At 48.5% G+C, this 15,840-nt stretch overlaps 1 protein-coding gene across 8 annotated transcripts in view; it reads right to left on the bottom strand.

The window, feature by feature from the left end:
- The window catches only part of LOC119957052 (dedicator of cytokinesis protein 7-like), a 179,182-nt gene that overhangs the window by 32,068 nt on the left and 131,274 nt on the right, over positions 1-15,840 (bottom strand). For all 8 annotated transcript variants that reach the window (XM_038784661.1, XM_038784663.1, XM_038784662.1 and 5 more), the window contains 6 exons: positions 13,297-13,423; positions 12,157-12,241; positions 10,137-10,233; positions 8,873-9,007; positions 8,201-8,353; positions 5,158-5,316 (listed from right to left, as the gene is read on the bottom strand). In XM_038784661.1, coding sequence (XP_038640589.1) covers positions 5,158-5,316; positions 8,201-8,353; positions 8,873-9,007; positions 10,137-10,233; positions 12,157-12,241; positions 13,297-13,423 — 756 coding nt within the window. The remainder of the gene's footprint in view (positions 1-5,157; positions 5,317-8,200; positions 8,354-8,872; positions 9,008-10,136; positions 10,234-12,156; positions 12,242-13,296; positions 13,424-15,840) is intronic.

The raw sequence follows: 15,840 nt of genomic DNA, 5'->3' as shown, positions 1-15,840 counted from the left end.
ATAGATGTCAGACACCTTCCCCTCTCCTACCCACACCCCCGAAAGCACTCTGTCCATCGTCCCCTGCGAGGGCAGCAAAGGGAATCCCTCTACCTGTCGCCTAGCAAACGCCTTTACCTGCAGGTATCTGAACATGTTCCCCTGGGGAAGGCCAAATTTATCTTCCAGTTCCCCCAGGCCCGCAAACCTCCCGCCAATAAACAGGTCCCTCAATTTGCTGATGCCCGCCCTTTGCCACCCCCTGAATCCCCCATCCGTGTTCCCCGGGATGAACCGATGGTTGCCACCCAGTGGAGCCTCCATCGAGCCCCCTGTTTCCCCCCGATGCCGTCTCCATTGTTCCCAGATTCTTAGGGTCGCTGCCACCACCGGGCTCGTGGTAAACCTCTTAGGGGAGAGCGGCAACGGTGCCGTTACCATGGCACCCAGGCTCGTACCTCTACATGACGCCATCTCCATTCTTTTCCACGCCGCCCCTCCCCCCTCCATCACCCATTTACGCACCATTGACACATTGGCTGCCCAATAGTACCCCAGAAGGTTGGGCAGTGCCAGCCCACCTCCATCCCTTCCTCGCTCCAGGAACACCCTCCTCACTCTCGGAGTCCCATGTGCCCACACAAAACTCAGAATACTGCTAGTCACTCTCCTAAAGAAGGCCCTGGGGATAAATATGGGCAGGCACTGAAAAAGGAACAAGAACCTCGGAAGCACTGTCATTTTGACGGACTGCACCCTCCCCGCCAACGACAATGGCAGCATGTCCCACCTCCTGAACTCCTCCTCCATCTGATCTACCAGCCTGGTAAAGTTATGCTTGTGGAGAGTCCCCCAGTCCCTGGCCACTTGCACCCCCAGGTACCTAAAGCTCTCCCCTGCCCGCCTAAGCGGGAGCCTACCAATTCCTTCCTCCTGGTCTCCAGGGTGCACCACAAACACCTCGCTCTTGCCTAAGTTTAATTTATAACCTGAGAAGGTCCCAAACTCGGCTAGTAACTCCATCACTCCCGGCATCCCTCCCACCGGGTCCGCCACATACAGTAACAGGTCGTCGGCATACAACGACACCCTATGTTCCTCTCCACCTCGCACCAAGCCTCTCCACCTCTCTGAATCTCTCAATGCCATCGCCAGCGGCTCGATTGCCAGTGCAAACAACAAGGGGGACAGGGGGCAACCCTGCCTGGTCCCTCGGTAAAGCCGGAAGTACTCCGACCTCCTCCTATTCGTGGCCACGCACGCCATCGGGGCCTCATATAGCAGCCTCACCCATCTAATAAACCCTTCACCAAATCCAAACCTCCCCAACACCTCCCATAGGTACCCCCACTCCACTCTATCGAAGGCCTTCTCCGCATCCAGTGCCACCACTATCTCTGCCTCCCCCTCAATCGCCGGCATCATAATGACATTCAGCAATCTCCGCACATTCGTGTTCAGCTGCCTTCCCTTCACAAAACCTGTCTGGTCCTCGTGCACAACCCCTGGCACACAGTCCTCTATCCTGGTGGCCAGGATTTTTGCCAGCACCTTAGCGTCCACGTTGAGGAGAGATACGGGCCTGTATGAACCACACTGCTGGGGGTCCTTGTCCTTCTTTAAAATTAACGAGATCAGCGCCCGTGACATCGTCGGGGGCAAAGTCCCCCCCTCCCACGCTTCATTGAGTGTTCGCACCAGCAAGGGGCCCACTAGATCCACAAACTTTTTATAAAATTCCACCGGGAACCCATCCGGCCCCGGTGCCTTCCCTGACTGCATCTGCCCGATACCCTTAACTAGCTCCTCCAGCTCAATCGGCGCACCCAACCCCTCCACCTTCTCTTCCTGCACCTTCGGGAAAGAAAGCCCGTCCAGGAACCTCTCCATTCCCCTCCTCTCCCCCGTTGGCTCCGACCGGTACAGTTCCCCGTAAAAATCCTTGAAGACCTCATTCACCTCTACCCCCTTCCGCACCACATTCCCACTCTTATCTCTCACTCCAGCAACCTCCTTAGCCGCATCCCGCTTACGCAGCTGATGAGCCAGCATCCTACTCGCCTTTTCACCATGTTCGTACACTGCCCCTTGTGCCTTCCTCCACTGTGCCTCCGCCTTTCTAGTGGTCAGCAAATCAAATTTAGCCTGCAGGCTGCGCCTCTCCCCCAACAGTCCCTCCTCTGGTGCCTCTGCATACCTCCTGTCCACCTCCAGCATCTTTCCCACCAGTCTATCCCTCTCACTCCTCTCCCTGTGTGCCCGGATGGATATCAGCTCCCCATGAATTACTGCCTTCAGGGCTTCCCAGACCATCCCCACCTGAACCTCCCCCGTATCATTCACCTCAAGGTACCCCTCAATACTTGCCCGGACCCTCCTACACACCTCCTCCTCCGCCAACAACCCCACATCCAACCGCCACAACGGACGTTGGTCTCGCACCTCTCCCATCTCCAACTCTATCCAATGCGGAGCGTGGTCGGAGATTGCAATGGCCGAATACTCGGCCTCCTCCACTCTCGGAATCAGTCCCCTACTCACCACGAAGAAATCTATCCGAGAGTAGACCCTATGTACGTGGGAGAAGAAAGAGTACTCGCGTGCCCTCGGCCTCACAAACCTCCATGGATCCACTCCACCCATCTGATCCATAAACCCTCTCAGTACCTTGGCCGCCGCCGGCCTCCTACCCGTCCTAGAGCTGGACCGATCCAGTGAAGGATCCAACACCGTATTAAAGTCCCCCCCTATGATCAGACCTCCCGCCTCCAGATCCGGGATCCGTCCCAAGTCCCAATTTGGGGCATACACACTAGCCAGTACCACCTTCTCTCCTTGTAGCCTGCCCCTAACCATCACATACCTACCCCCCTTATCCGCCACCACCTCCGATGCCTCAAACGACACATTTTTCCCCACCAGAATCGCCACTCCCCGGTTCCCCACATCCAACCCCGAGTGGAAAACCTGCCCCACCCATCCCTTCCTCAGGCGGACCTGGTCCGCCACCCTCAGGTGGGTCTCCTGAAGCATTGCCACATCCTCCTTTAGCCCCTTCAGGTGAGCCAGTACCCTCGACCGCTTCACCGGCCCATTCAACCCTCTCACATTCCAGGTGACCAACCGGATCAGAGGGCGTCCCGCCCCCCTCCCCCGTCGGCTAGCCATAGCCCGTTGACTGCCCGCCCCAGGCCAGCACCCCCTGCTCGACCCCGTCCCCATAGCGACAACCCCTCACCTCTGTCCCCCCAGCCCCCACCAGCTCCTTCTTGACCCTACCAGCAGCAACCCGGTATTCCCCTTTCCCCCCCTCCCTTCCCCCCCAGGCTAGGAACCCTCCCAGCCGCGAACCGTCCTCCATTGTACTTCCGTGGGTCAGCTAACTTCTGCTGACCCCGGAAACTCCCGCCAATAGCCCGACCCCTCCTGAAGTGGGATCATCCCCCAATCTATCCCTCCTCCTGGCACCGCTCCAGCGCGGGGAAGAACCAGTTAAGGCCCCGCCTCCCCCGTCACCATCTCCACCCCCCAGCCCCGCAGCGCGGGAAACCAGAGGAAAGCCCGCGCTTTCGCACTGCCCCACCACACCCTTCTGACGCAGCTCCCAAATATCAGCCCCACTCCATACCCCCACTCCGGCATAGAATACATACCCCCCCGACCCTCCCCTCAAGATACACAGCCCAAACAATGTCCCACAGCACAAAAAAAAACATAGCAGAACAACCCCTCCGTAAATAACCATATCAAAATTGCAAAAGTACTAAAACAAGAAGAAAACAACAGAAGAAAAAGAGAACACAGCAACAGCAGAATCCAGCACTAATATCTTACAGCCGACCTCGCAACCCCCAGTTCAAGTCCAGTTTCTCCGTCCGCACGAAGGCCCACGCCTCCTCCGGGGAATCAAAATAATAATGCCGGTCCAAATAAGTTACCCACAGGCGCGCGGGCGGCAACATTCCGAACTTTATCTTTTTTCTATAAAGCACGTCTTTAGTCCGATTAAATCCGGACCGCCGCTTAGCCACCTCCGCACTCCAGTCCTGGTAGATCCGCACTACCCCATTCTCCCAATTGCTGCTCTTCACCTTCTTGGCCCAGCGCAGCACGCACTCCCGATCACTGAACCGGTGGAACCTCACCAGCACCGCACGCGGGGGTTCATCTTCCTTGGGCCTCCTGGCCAGCACCCTGTGCGCTCCCTCCAGCTCCAAGGGCAGATGGAGAGATCCGGCCCCCACTAGCGAATTCAGCATTACAGCCACATAGGCTGTCAGGTCCGATCCCTCCAGCCCCTCTGCAAGGCCCAAGATCCGCAGGTTTTTCCGCCTCATGCGGTGATCCAGCTCCTCAAAGCGTTCCTGCCACTTCTTGTGGAGTGCTTCGTGCCCCTCCACCTTACTCACGAGGACCACGGCCTCCTCCTCTCGTTCAATGGCCTGCGTCTGCAACTTCTTGATGGCAGCACCCTGGGTGGACTGAATCTCTGACAGCCTTCTGTTTGTTTCCTGCAGAGAGCTCAGTACTTCATCCTTGAATTCTTTAAAGCAGCGCAGGAGATCAGTTTGTTGTTTCTGGGCCCAGAGTCTCCACCCCCCTGGAGCTTTGTCAGTGACCATCTTGGATCCCTTCCCCCGTTTTTTCTGAGGAGCTGCTGCTGTTTTTTCCACCTTTCCACTCCGAGTTCGAGTCATGGACTGCAGGGAAAGTCGTTCAGCACACCTTCCCCCACCGGGAGACGTCGAAAAATTTCTGTTTTGGGCTCTCAAAAGAGCCGAAAAATCTCTTTAAAACGGGAGCTTCCAAATGTGTGGCTTACTGATCCATCACAGCCACCGGAAGTCACGAATTCTTTTTAAAAAATAAATTTAGAGTACCCGATTATTTTTTTCCAATTAAGGGACAATTTAGCGTGGCCAATCCTGCACGTCTTTGGGTTGTGGGAGTGAAACCCATGTAGACACGGGGCGAATGTGCAAACTCCACACGGATAGTGATCTGGGTCCGGGAGCAAACCCGGGTCCTCAGCGCCGTAAGCAGCAGTGCTAACCACTGCGCCACCGTTCCTTCCCTCAGTGGACCAATTCTGGGGAAGTCTGTTTCTCTCTCCGCAAATGGCGCCTGACCCACTGGGTATTTACAGCAATAACATTTTACACCACAGAGGCTTTCTACCTGCTCGGGGAAAGTGGTCTCGCGCAGTTCCAGGTCCTCCTCAGCATATGTCAGAATAGTCTTCAGTGAACGGCGAAGGTACTCTTCGTTGAAATTTTGGGAGGTCCCCACTAATGAGGATAGTGACATTGTTACCTGCATTTTTACTCGGGCAAAGTTCTGAAAGGAAGATAAAATGCTTGGTTCAGTTTCGTTTCATGTATTTAGTGTGCAAGCCAAACGCCCAATAAACACAGTGAGAGAGAGTGGGTGTACATTCAATCGCTAAGAGCAAATGATCAAGGTTAGTTTCTTTTGTTAAACTACAATTCTGGGATGATTTTTTTAAAACACTGCTTTTGCCAGAATAATGGTCTCGGTTGCAGAAGACAGGTCATTTGGACCTGCACAGCACCCCCTCAATAAACTTGTCATTGGCAAAAATGATGTGACAACTGAGCTTCACGAGTTTCTCCCCTGTGCTACTGCTGCCTCTCTACACCAACAGGACTACATGATTCAAATTAAACCCTCTGCTGACTTGAATTCATTTGTGTTTAACAAGTCCAGCTTTGTGGTCAATTCATCACTTCACCAGAAGACCAGAACAAACCTGCTTGATAAGACTGCATCATCTGCCGCTCAATCTACCGTTCATCAGTAACGTGGCCACTCGATACGAGAACTACTGGCAGCCAACCCACTGAGCACACTACTGTCACTTTGTCTACTCAACACACAATTCAACATCACTCAATAGACCTTTGAGAAGGAACATTAATAAATTTAGAGTGGGCAAATAATGGGCAAATGAAGTTCAACATAGATAAATACGAGGTCGCCTGGGTCAACTACTGCTTGGAAGACGAGAGTCTAGGTGGGGTAGAGGAATAAAGGAATCGCGGAAGTATAAATACAGCAATCACCAAATGCTGTGCCACAGGTTAGCAATGCCACAAAAAAGCAAACCAAGCACTCGGGGGATATTTCTCGAGGGATAGACTGAAACAGCTGTTATGCTGAATTTATATCAGATCATGGCTAGACCACCGTTAAGTACTATGTGCAGTTTTGGTCAGAATATACAAAGGATATAGAGGTACTGGAGAGCGAGTTGATAAGGATAATACCAAAATAGCAAAGGTTATTTTGACTGGCACAATATCCCCTCAATTAACTGCCACTGGTGAAAATGACAACTGAGCAACGGTATACATATCAGAAAAGGCCGGATCTCCTTGCTCTTGTTAAAAAGGCTAAGGTGTGACCTATTAGAGTTCTTGAAAATTATGAAACATTTCAATAGAGCGGGCAGAGAGAGAATGTTTCTTCTTATGGGGAAGAGCTTAACTAGAGGACATCAATGTAAGACAGTCGCCAAGACATCCTACAGGGAATTCAGAAGACACTTCTTTACCTAAAGAGTGATGTCCATGTGGAACTCTCTCCTTCGGGGAGTGGTTAAAACCAGTAGTATAGATGCACTTAAAGGGAGATTGGACTAGCATACAAAGGGGAAACCGTGATGTGGAGATGCCGGCGTTGGACTGGGGTGAGCACAGTAAGAAGACTTACAACACAGGTTAAAGTCCAACATGTTTGTTTCAAACACTAGCTTTCGGAGCACTGCTCCTTCCTCAGGTGAATGAAGAGGTATGTTCCAGAAACATATATATAGACAAAGTCAAAGATGCCAGACAATGTTTAGAATGCGAGCATTTGCAGGTAATTCAGTCTTTACAGATCCAGAGATTGGGGTAACCCAGGTTAAAGAGGTGTGAACTGTCTCAAGTCAGGACAGTTGGTAGGATTTCGCAAGCCCAGGCCAGATGGTGGGGGTTGAATGTAATGTGACATGAATCCCAGGTCCCGGTTGAGGCCGCACTCATGTGTACGGAACCTGGCTATAAGTTTAGCCACGTTCCGCACACGTGAGTGCGGATAGATTTAGATAAGGGAAGGTGAGAGGATGCGCGAATGCAGCATTAATGGCAGCATTGGTCGGTAATCTGGGTGGTATGGAGGGTAAAACATCGTAAATTCATGTCTGGAATCTTGTTCATTCTGACATATTGAATGAAAGTCGCCTCTACTTAAATGAAAACTGATTGCTGTTCTGTTCACTCATGAGCTTAAAGCACAAAACTGTCCTATCCAATATCCTATATAATCCGGCCTTCATTTTAAAGCTAAATGTAGCAAACACCTAGGGCGGTCTACCGCCGCACAGATTTTCCGGCGATGATGGTTGCAGTCGCCGGCAAATGTTGACAACGGCGGGGTCGGTAAACCCGCTGGCGGGCCTCCTCCATCGCCAAAAGACACGCGGTGGGTTGGTCGATAAATTCCTCCCCTTGGCTACTCGATGTACAACTAATCATCCATCTTGGCCATTCAGTAAATAATTCATTATCAAATCATTCATACAATGCACTTAGTTGAAGTATTTTACATATTGGCTACTACCCTGGAATCCCACACTGATTGGAAGCATGACAACTAAACATGATGTTATGGGGCTGTACAGGTAGAGTTTCTGTGACAAATATCTGCCTTAGAATGTTACCAAAATAACAAGACAAATAATTGCCTGGCAATCTTGCAGTAGTGCATCTGTTGGCGATGTTAGATCTGCATATTAAATTGTGCAGTCAGTCCCACCTCAAGGTAAGGATTGCTGATGCTGCAGAAGGTTTCATGTGGAATTTCAGCACCGCCAGGTTAACGACAGTATGGGTTAGGCTCCAATTCCGTTGAGTGACAAACAAAGCTGCTGTTATATCCTGTCTCCCAAAGTGCTATTTCACACACATGTGCCCCTCCTCATGGCCTCTCTAAATAAGGTCAATTTAAAGCCAGAGGGCAGTATTGCGCTTTAGACGCACAAGTGAGCAGAACCCATTTTACATGCAGATAACTTTCATTCAATATGTCAGAATGAACTGAACCCAGGTTCCAGACATGAACAGAGTGTTTTACCCCACCATGCCACCCAGATTACAGCCCTTATAATCAGTGCCCACTCTCCAAAGTTCCATTTAGTTAAGATACAAGATGTACTTACATTGCCAATCTCAAAGTTCTGCCTCATCAGCAGGTAGAGTGAGGCGCTAGCATGGGCTCGAATGGTCCCCACACTGCTGCTGCAGTGTCGCAGTAGTCTCAAACACAGATCAGCGCAAAGCTCAGTGTCTTCCTCAAACAGCATTTCAGGAAACTGCACAGAGATGACAGGAAAACCAATAAACCAGCAGAATGAGGGAATCAGCTTCAGCACCTTCGAACACAGGACTAAGCCACAGTTACACAGAATGTCGTCGCAGGAATGGGGAAATAACTTAAAACAGAGAAAACAAGCTCAGTGATAAAAGTGTTACTGGCTTCTACCTTTTTAAGAGATATTTCGAATAAAGAAGTAATCTATTTTTATTCAATGAAACAAAAAAAATCAAGATTATATGTCAATAGCCAATGGTACTATACAAAATACATCACTTATTATAAATTTCACGGCGCTCAAGATGCATACGATGAAGGCTTTGCTTAGCACTGCACGAACGATAATGTTCCTTGACACGGTTACACCCTGAATTTGACAACAGAACAATTGAAATCAGAAGGTCCCTTGGCTTTGGGCCTTAAATGGTCCTCGAAAGGTGCTAAGGGCAGAAAAATGTTGGGGAATAGAACTTATTTTAAACTAAAACTAGTTCCTAAGATTCGCAAAGATGCTTACCTTAAAGACAAGTGCCCGCTGGGTGGCAAAGCAGTGCTGTAGGAAGAGGGCACTCTGGTTAGAGGTCATGGCGTGTAGAATGACCTTCAGCACTCCACTCAATACACTCTCTTTAGACTCCGACACCATAACTGTCTGTGCAATGGAAAACAATACAATCAATATAGGAGCTACTGCTCACTCACCATCAGCTCCAAACATTTCTGAACTATGAACAGCACCCATTTCCAGCTAGTTGCAACCCAGTTCATTATTTATCAGTTCATTGTCACAATGGTTTTGATGTAATGCTGCCCTGTTATCTACCCTGTTCTTATCTCTTCATGTAATTCTTCCCATCCTAACCTACTCGTACTTACGGAATGGATATTGAGTTAAGACGGTACAGTGCAGTTGAGGATTATCACACCAGATCATATGATCTCATTGATTGGCAGAGCAGAGTCTATGTGCCAAATGACCTACTTCTGCTCCTTCATCTAGTGGGCGTATTATTGTTTTATGGATTCTGAAATCATTTACTCCATTCTTATCCATGATAAGTACTCAGAATAGGTAGCACGGTAGCACAAGCGGATAGCACTGTGGCTTCACAGCGCCAGGGTCCCAGGTCCGTTTCCCCACTGGGTCACCGTCTGTGCGGAGTCTGCACGTCCTCCCCGTGTGTGCGTGGGTTTCCTCCGGGTGCTCCGGTTTCCTCCCACAGTCCAACGACGTGCAGGTTAGGTGGATTGGCCATGCTAAATTGCCCTTAGTGACCAAAAAGGTTAGGAAGGGTTATTGGGATAGGGTGGAAGTGAGGGCTTTAGTGGGTTGGTGCAGACTCGATGGGCCGAATGGCCTCCTTCTGCACTGTATGTTCCATGTTCTAATTCCTTCCTCCTTTCCCGATATTGACCATTGGCTCTCGGCCTCCATTATATCACAGGTAAGTTCCAAATCATTCAGTTTCGTAACGTACGCCTAGGTTCACCAAATACAACAGACCATTCTGCCCTAAATGCCAAGCTGCTTCCGTTCTCCAACTCATCCCGGAAATGTCACAGCAGATCCTCCAATCTGTGTTTTTCTTAAATCAAGCAACTGCGAAGCCAACAGTTCTCAGCGAGCTGACGTTATGAGACGAAAGTTGTTCTTTGCTCAACTTTACTCTCATGTAACTCAAGCCTCTCAGATTCTTACATTATTTCTGCCAGGAGTTAACCATGGTGTAACTACTGCTCGTTAGCCAATAGTTCAGCCAGAATAAAGCCTATTTCTTTACCTGAACAATGATTTCAAGCGTGTCCAAAACCACGAGGTTAGCTTCAGTAACCAAGTTCCCATCTACAAGGGCATCGTGTTCCATTTCAGTCTTTGTCCTTTGGGGAGGGGGTGGGGGTGGGGGGGGGGGGGGGGTGGGGGGGGGGGGGGGGGGTGAGAAGGAGGAGGAGAGAAAGAGGGAGAGAGTAAGAGAGAGAAGCATCAACCAGTGTTGATCTACAGAACCCATACAGACACAATAATTGGCCAAACATTAGAAACAGGTCCATCAAGCTTACTCCAGCGTCTTATTAGCTACAATTTCTCTTTGCAATTCTTATTCCTCGCCATTTATCCATATCCTTTAATATCTGTGCTTCCAAAATAACTATCTATCTTCCTTTTCAACACCCGAATTTGTCTTTGCATCTTCGGCAAAGAAAAGCAGGGGGTTGGGGCACAAACAGCAGAGGCAGCTGAACAGATGGTCTCAATCTCTGTGACAAAGAAATCTACAAACGCCTTGCACTATTTGCTGGGACAAGAGTGGAGGCAGCAGAATAGAAAAATTCAAGGAGGTGGTTAGTATTTGAATAAGGAATCAAGGTTATTCTTGCTCTTCAAGATGTTCATACAGCAGGAGCGAGGTTTTGGTGTCGGAGAGTTACCCTTTGGATTAATAGTTACCCTTCATCAGGTTTGAGCATGAGGTCAAATGAGTGGCAGATATGTTCAACTTTGAGCTTGTTAAACTTGCGTGAGCAATGATGGGGACCATAATGAGGAAATATCAACTTCCTGGGGGTTACCAGTGACCAGAAACTGAACTTGCCTCGTCATATAAATACCGTGGCTACAAGAGCAGGTCAGAGGTTAGGAATTCTGCGCAAGTAACTCACCTTCTGACTCTCCAAAGCCTGTCCACCATCGACAAGGCACAAGTCAGGAATGTGATGGAATACTCTCCACTTAACTGGAAAAGTGCAGCTCCAACTCCTTAAGCAGTGTATCCTTCCTAAAGTGGAGCATCCAAACCAAACACAGCAATCCAGATGCAGTCTGACCAGAGCTCTGGGCAACTACAGTCGCACTTTTACTTGCAAACGAATGCTGTCCTGGTTCAAATTTGAGTTAGTATCTGAGGTAGGCCTCTCGGTGTAGAGCCTCGGCTGAATTAGTTTGAAACTGACATAAGGAGAGAAAGTTCTAGAAATACTCAGCAGGTCTGGCAGCATTTGGGGCTACAGCAACAGAGCTAATAAGTCTTAAGTCACCGATTTGAGACGCCAACTGATTCTCTCCCCATAGATGTTGCCAAACCTGCTGAGGATTTCCGGCATTTTCTGTTTTTATTTCAGAGTTCCAACATTTGCAAAAATTTGCTTTTTAAAATTAATCTAGTACTGTTTCTATTACGTTAAAAAAACATTTTTTTTAAATTTAGAGTACCCAATTCATTTTTTCCAATTAAGGGGCAATTTAGCCTGGCCAATCCACCTACTCTGCACATTTTTGGGTTGTGGGGGCGAAACCCACGCAAACATGGGGAGAATGTGCAAACTCCACACGGACAGTGACCCAGAGCCGGGATCGAACCTGGGACCTCGGCGCCGTGAGGCCGCAGTGCTAACCCACTGCGCCACTGTGTTGCCCTCTGGTTCTATTACAAACAGCAAGTGGAAGTCCCATATGATTCACAGCACAGGGAACGGCCCTTTGGCCCAACCTGTCCATGCATTCACACGCCAGTCCAAGAAAGTGCCCATTGAGGCGAGGTCAGTCAGAATAGTTAGGAGGGCAGCAGGTTAATATTTGAATCTAATATGTTAAAGTAATGGGTTAAAAAGTAGGAAAAAGCAGAGTTTGTGTTGACTGAGAACTGCCCTGACATAGCCCTAGTGGGATGAGTGGCCTCTTTCTGTGCTGAAAATGATCTATTCCAAGTGAGTTCAAGCAGGGTTGCAATTGAACTGTTAATTATGGGGAGGTGAGGGGGACGGGAGAATGTGCAATATTCCTGTTCTGCAGAAATAGCCACATACTTGTCAACCTTATCGGCATTCTGTCTCCAGTGAGTGATGTTCTTTCTCCAGCGAACGTTTTCCTGGTTTCCATATGGGCTCCTCTCTACAACAGATTGGAGAACATTAGATTTCGATTAACTGTCTGCACTTAAGCAAAAATGGAACAAATTAATCTAAAATCCACTCTTAAACATGCAGCACAATTGAACCATAAAGTGGTTCCGGTAACGATTGAGATAACGCCGGTCTGAAACACGGGGTTACCAACTGACTATAGGAAGCAGTCAATGTCTTGTGTTTTACTTCACCCCATTACGCTCGTTCTCCAGCTCAGAGTCAAAATACAAGGCCACAGAATATCTTCAGCAACTGTTCTGTGCTGTACTGTTCTATGTGTCATGTTTTGAGCTGCCCAGACACCACGGAATAGAGTCTAGAAGCTGCAGTTGGATATCACAACTGATATTTAACCATTAAATGTCACAAACTCATGTATTAACTGAAGATCCCATTTACTTGCCAACACATTACATCTGTTGTTACTGGCCACATAGATTCTAATAAAGGTCTGAATAAAGTGATGGAAGGATGCACTTATGGGTTCATCTCGCTTAAAAAAAGTGAACTGGGATTGAGTGATAGCGCGCATTGATCTGCATGCATGTGACATTACTGTACAATCAACTTCCCCATCCTTTGTCCAAAGGCTTGGATGGTTAAGGCGTTGAAATAGCTAGGTAATTCAGTAGGTCCCAGGTTTATTCGCCCGATCACAGTTGCTGTCATGCGATTAGCCTCAAGTGTGTCTGTGCCACTAGAAATTGGTTAGGGTGCTACATGGCTACCAGTGACCTTTACTTGAAGTGGATGAATGCAGGTACAGAGTGAAAAATACTCACTTGTCCAGACTCTCACATGAACAATAGCCACTTAAGCATGGCACAGAAAAGCAGCCAGTGCCTGTGGGTACTTTACCGCACGCAGCCAGAGTTTGGACCTTCACCATTGAAGGAGGTAGTAAATCGATCTGAAGTCCCAACCCAACAAAAAAAAACGTACAGGCACAAAATGATTACTTTTGCCTGCATATTGAAGTTTAATATGCGAATGCTCGGAATTCAGATTGACGGAACGGAATTCAAACAGAGGCTAGCATACCTCGACTCCGGCGCACCATCTCTTGCCGAGCTCCAACAGTCCCGAGAATGGCCTCTTCCAGTCGTGCCTTCATATCTTGGGATTTCTTAAAAGTCAGGCTGTTAATCCGCTCAAAAGATTTCTTACCCTGAAACCAATCAATAACAACTTCAAGGCTAGTTAATTTTTTTAAATATAAATTTCGACTACCCAATTATTTTTATTTCCAATGGAGGGTCAATTTAGCGTGGCCAATCCACCTACACTGCATGTCTTTGGATTGCGGGGGTGAAACCCATGCAGACACGGGGGGGAATGTGTAAACTCCAAACAGCGACCTGGGGCCGGGATCAAACCTGGGTCCTCAGCGGCGTGAGACAACAGTGCTAACCACCGCACTGCCGTTAAAAGCTATTTAATGGCCTCGCTGAGGTGCTTTTTGCTCTTGTGGCCACTTGTCTGACTCCTGCCTTGTGTTATTAGGAGAAATGCTGGAGAATCGTCAGCAGCCAGAGACAGTAGACCGGTGTCTCATCTCTCAGTGAGTAACTGCACCAGGGAGCAGAGCTGCCCACCAATGCAGTTAAACAGACATAATTCATTGCAAACCTCAGAGCAGAATGGCCGTTTGGTGCCTGCAAGATTTGCAATTCTATTCCTAGATCCTCAAGAGGCTTTTATGATCACAAATTTAAATATCTGAATGTTGTTCAGATAATGTTAATAGAATGACAAACATGTGTCTCATGCCAGATCTACTTGGGAGGTATACCCACATCATAGAGTAAAGGGTTGATTAAAACCTCAATTACTAGGGGCAGCACGGTGGCGCAGTGGGTTAGCCCTGCAGCCTCACGGCGCCGAGGTCCTAGATTCAAACCCGGCCATGGGTCACTGTCCATGTGGAGTTTGCACATTCTCCCCGTGTTTGCGTGGGTTTCACCCCCACAACCCAAAGATGTGTAGGTTAGCTGGATTGGCCATGCCAAATTGCCCCTTAATTGGAAAAAAAATAATTGGCTACTCTAAAATTTTTTTAAAACCTCAGTTACCTTATTAAGAACAAAGAACAATACCGCACAGGAACAGGCCCTTCGGCCCTCCAAGCCTGTGCTGATCACCTGTCCTATCTAGATACAGGCGGTAGCCTGTCTCCTTCTATACCCCGTCTGTTCATGTGCCTATCCAGATAAGTCTTAAAGGTCGCTAACGTATCTGCCTCAACCACCTCACTTGGCCGTGCATTCCAGGTGTAGCCATCTGGGATGGCCACTTCCAGAATACAAAATGGATGATCGCAATGACTGTAGAGAAATATGGGCAATGTTAAGAAAGCAAGCACAGAGTCTGCATGCATATTGGAGAAGGCAACTCCCAGACGAGACTGAAATTATAGGTCAATTAACATATTGGTGGCCCATCTCCGGGAACAAAGGAAAGACACGCAAGTAACCGATACAGCTCCAGACCTCACGGCGCCAGTTCCCCAAACTGAAAGCGTAAACAAAGCAAGGCAAACGGCCACCTAGGACACGCCCAGCCATCAGGGCACCCACCCCTTTATTGGTCAAGATCAATACGAGTGATCAAGATACGGCCCAATTAATCGGGGCCAAGTTCAAGGCCCGCCCAAAAGCGTGCGAAGCCCCTTCGGGTAAAAGAAGAAACCCCCGAGAGAGAATCGCTCTCTTGGACTCGGCTCTCGAAGCAGAGAGATCCGTCCACCAGCTGCACCAGAAGCAAGTAAGTCCAAGGTCAACGCTCGCTATCAGACGGACGGCCGTAGCTGTTCTCCTGTTACCTCTTCGAACCCAACAGCCTCAGATCCAAACAACGGCCATTGTTCCTCTGACTGAGTGGGCACCCAAAGTTAAGTATAGACGTCAGCGTCAGAGGTAGTTTAGTTTGTAGTATTTTGTGCATGAGTAGATATTACTGTGTTTGTAAATAAATAGTATTGACTTTGAACTAACTAACTGATTCTTTGATCAGTATTCGGGTTCGAACCTTGTGGCGGTATCGAAAGATACCTGGCGACTCTAGAGCAAACATAATTAGGATTAAGGAAGGCGACCATACTGACCACCATATTTATAACCAAATAAATATAGCAACACAGGCCACCACCACCACCACCCTCTGTAAAAAAAAAAACCCCATCCCCCGCACATCTCCACTGAACCCTTCCCCCTCACCTTGAACTTGTGGCTCCTTGTAATTGTCATTTCCGCCTGGGAAAAAGCCTCCAAATATTCACCCTATCTATACCCCTAATAATGTTTGAAACTTTTATCAGGTCACCCCTCATCCTCTGTCTCTCTCTCTAGGGAGAACAATCCCAGTTTATTCAATCTCTCTCATAGCTAAAAGTATATGTAAAAATATCATAGCCTGCAGTGTAGGGAATAACAAGGGCGGAGATATGGAGAGGTAAGGATTAGGTGATGACTTCAAGCCTGTGGGCTTTAAAAACCTGACAAATTATTGGAGGAAGCAAAGGATCTGGCACGAGATCCAGAAGTTGTTCTGATCCTTCAGATAATCTGTAGATCGCGATTCTAATCC

Source organism: Scyliorhinus canicula, chromosome 25 (assembly GCF_902713615.1).
Source record: "Scyliorhinus canicula chromosome 25, sScyCan1.1, whole genome shotgun sequence".
In the NCBI taxonomy this organism is placed as follows: Eukaryota; Metazoa; Chordata; class Chondrichthyes; order Carcharhiniformes; family Scyliorhinidae; genus Scyliorhinus; species Scyliorhinus canicula.
The sequence above is the reverse complement of the archived record's forward strand: the minus strand, read 5'-3'. Positions and strand labels throughout refer to the sequence as shown.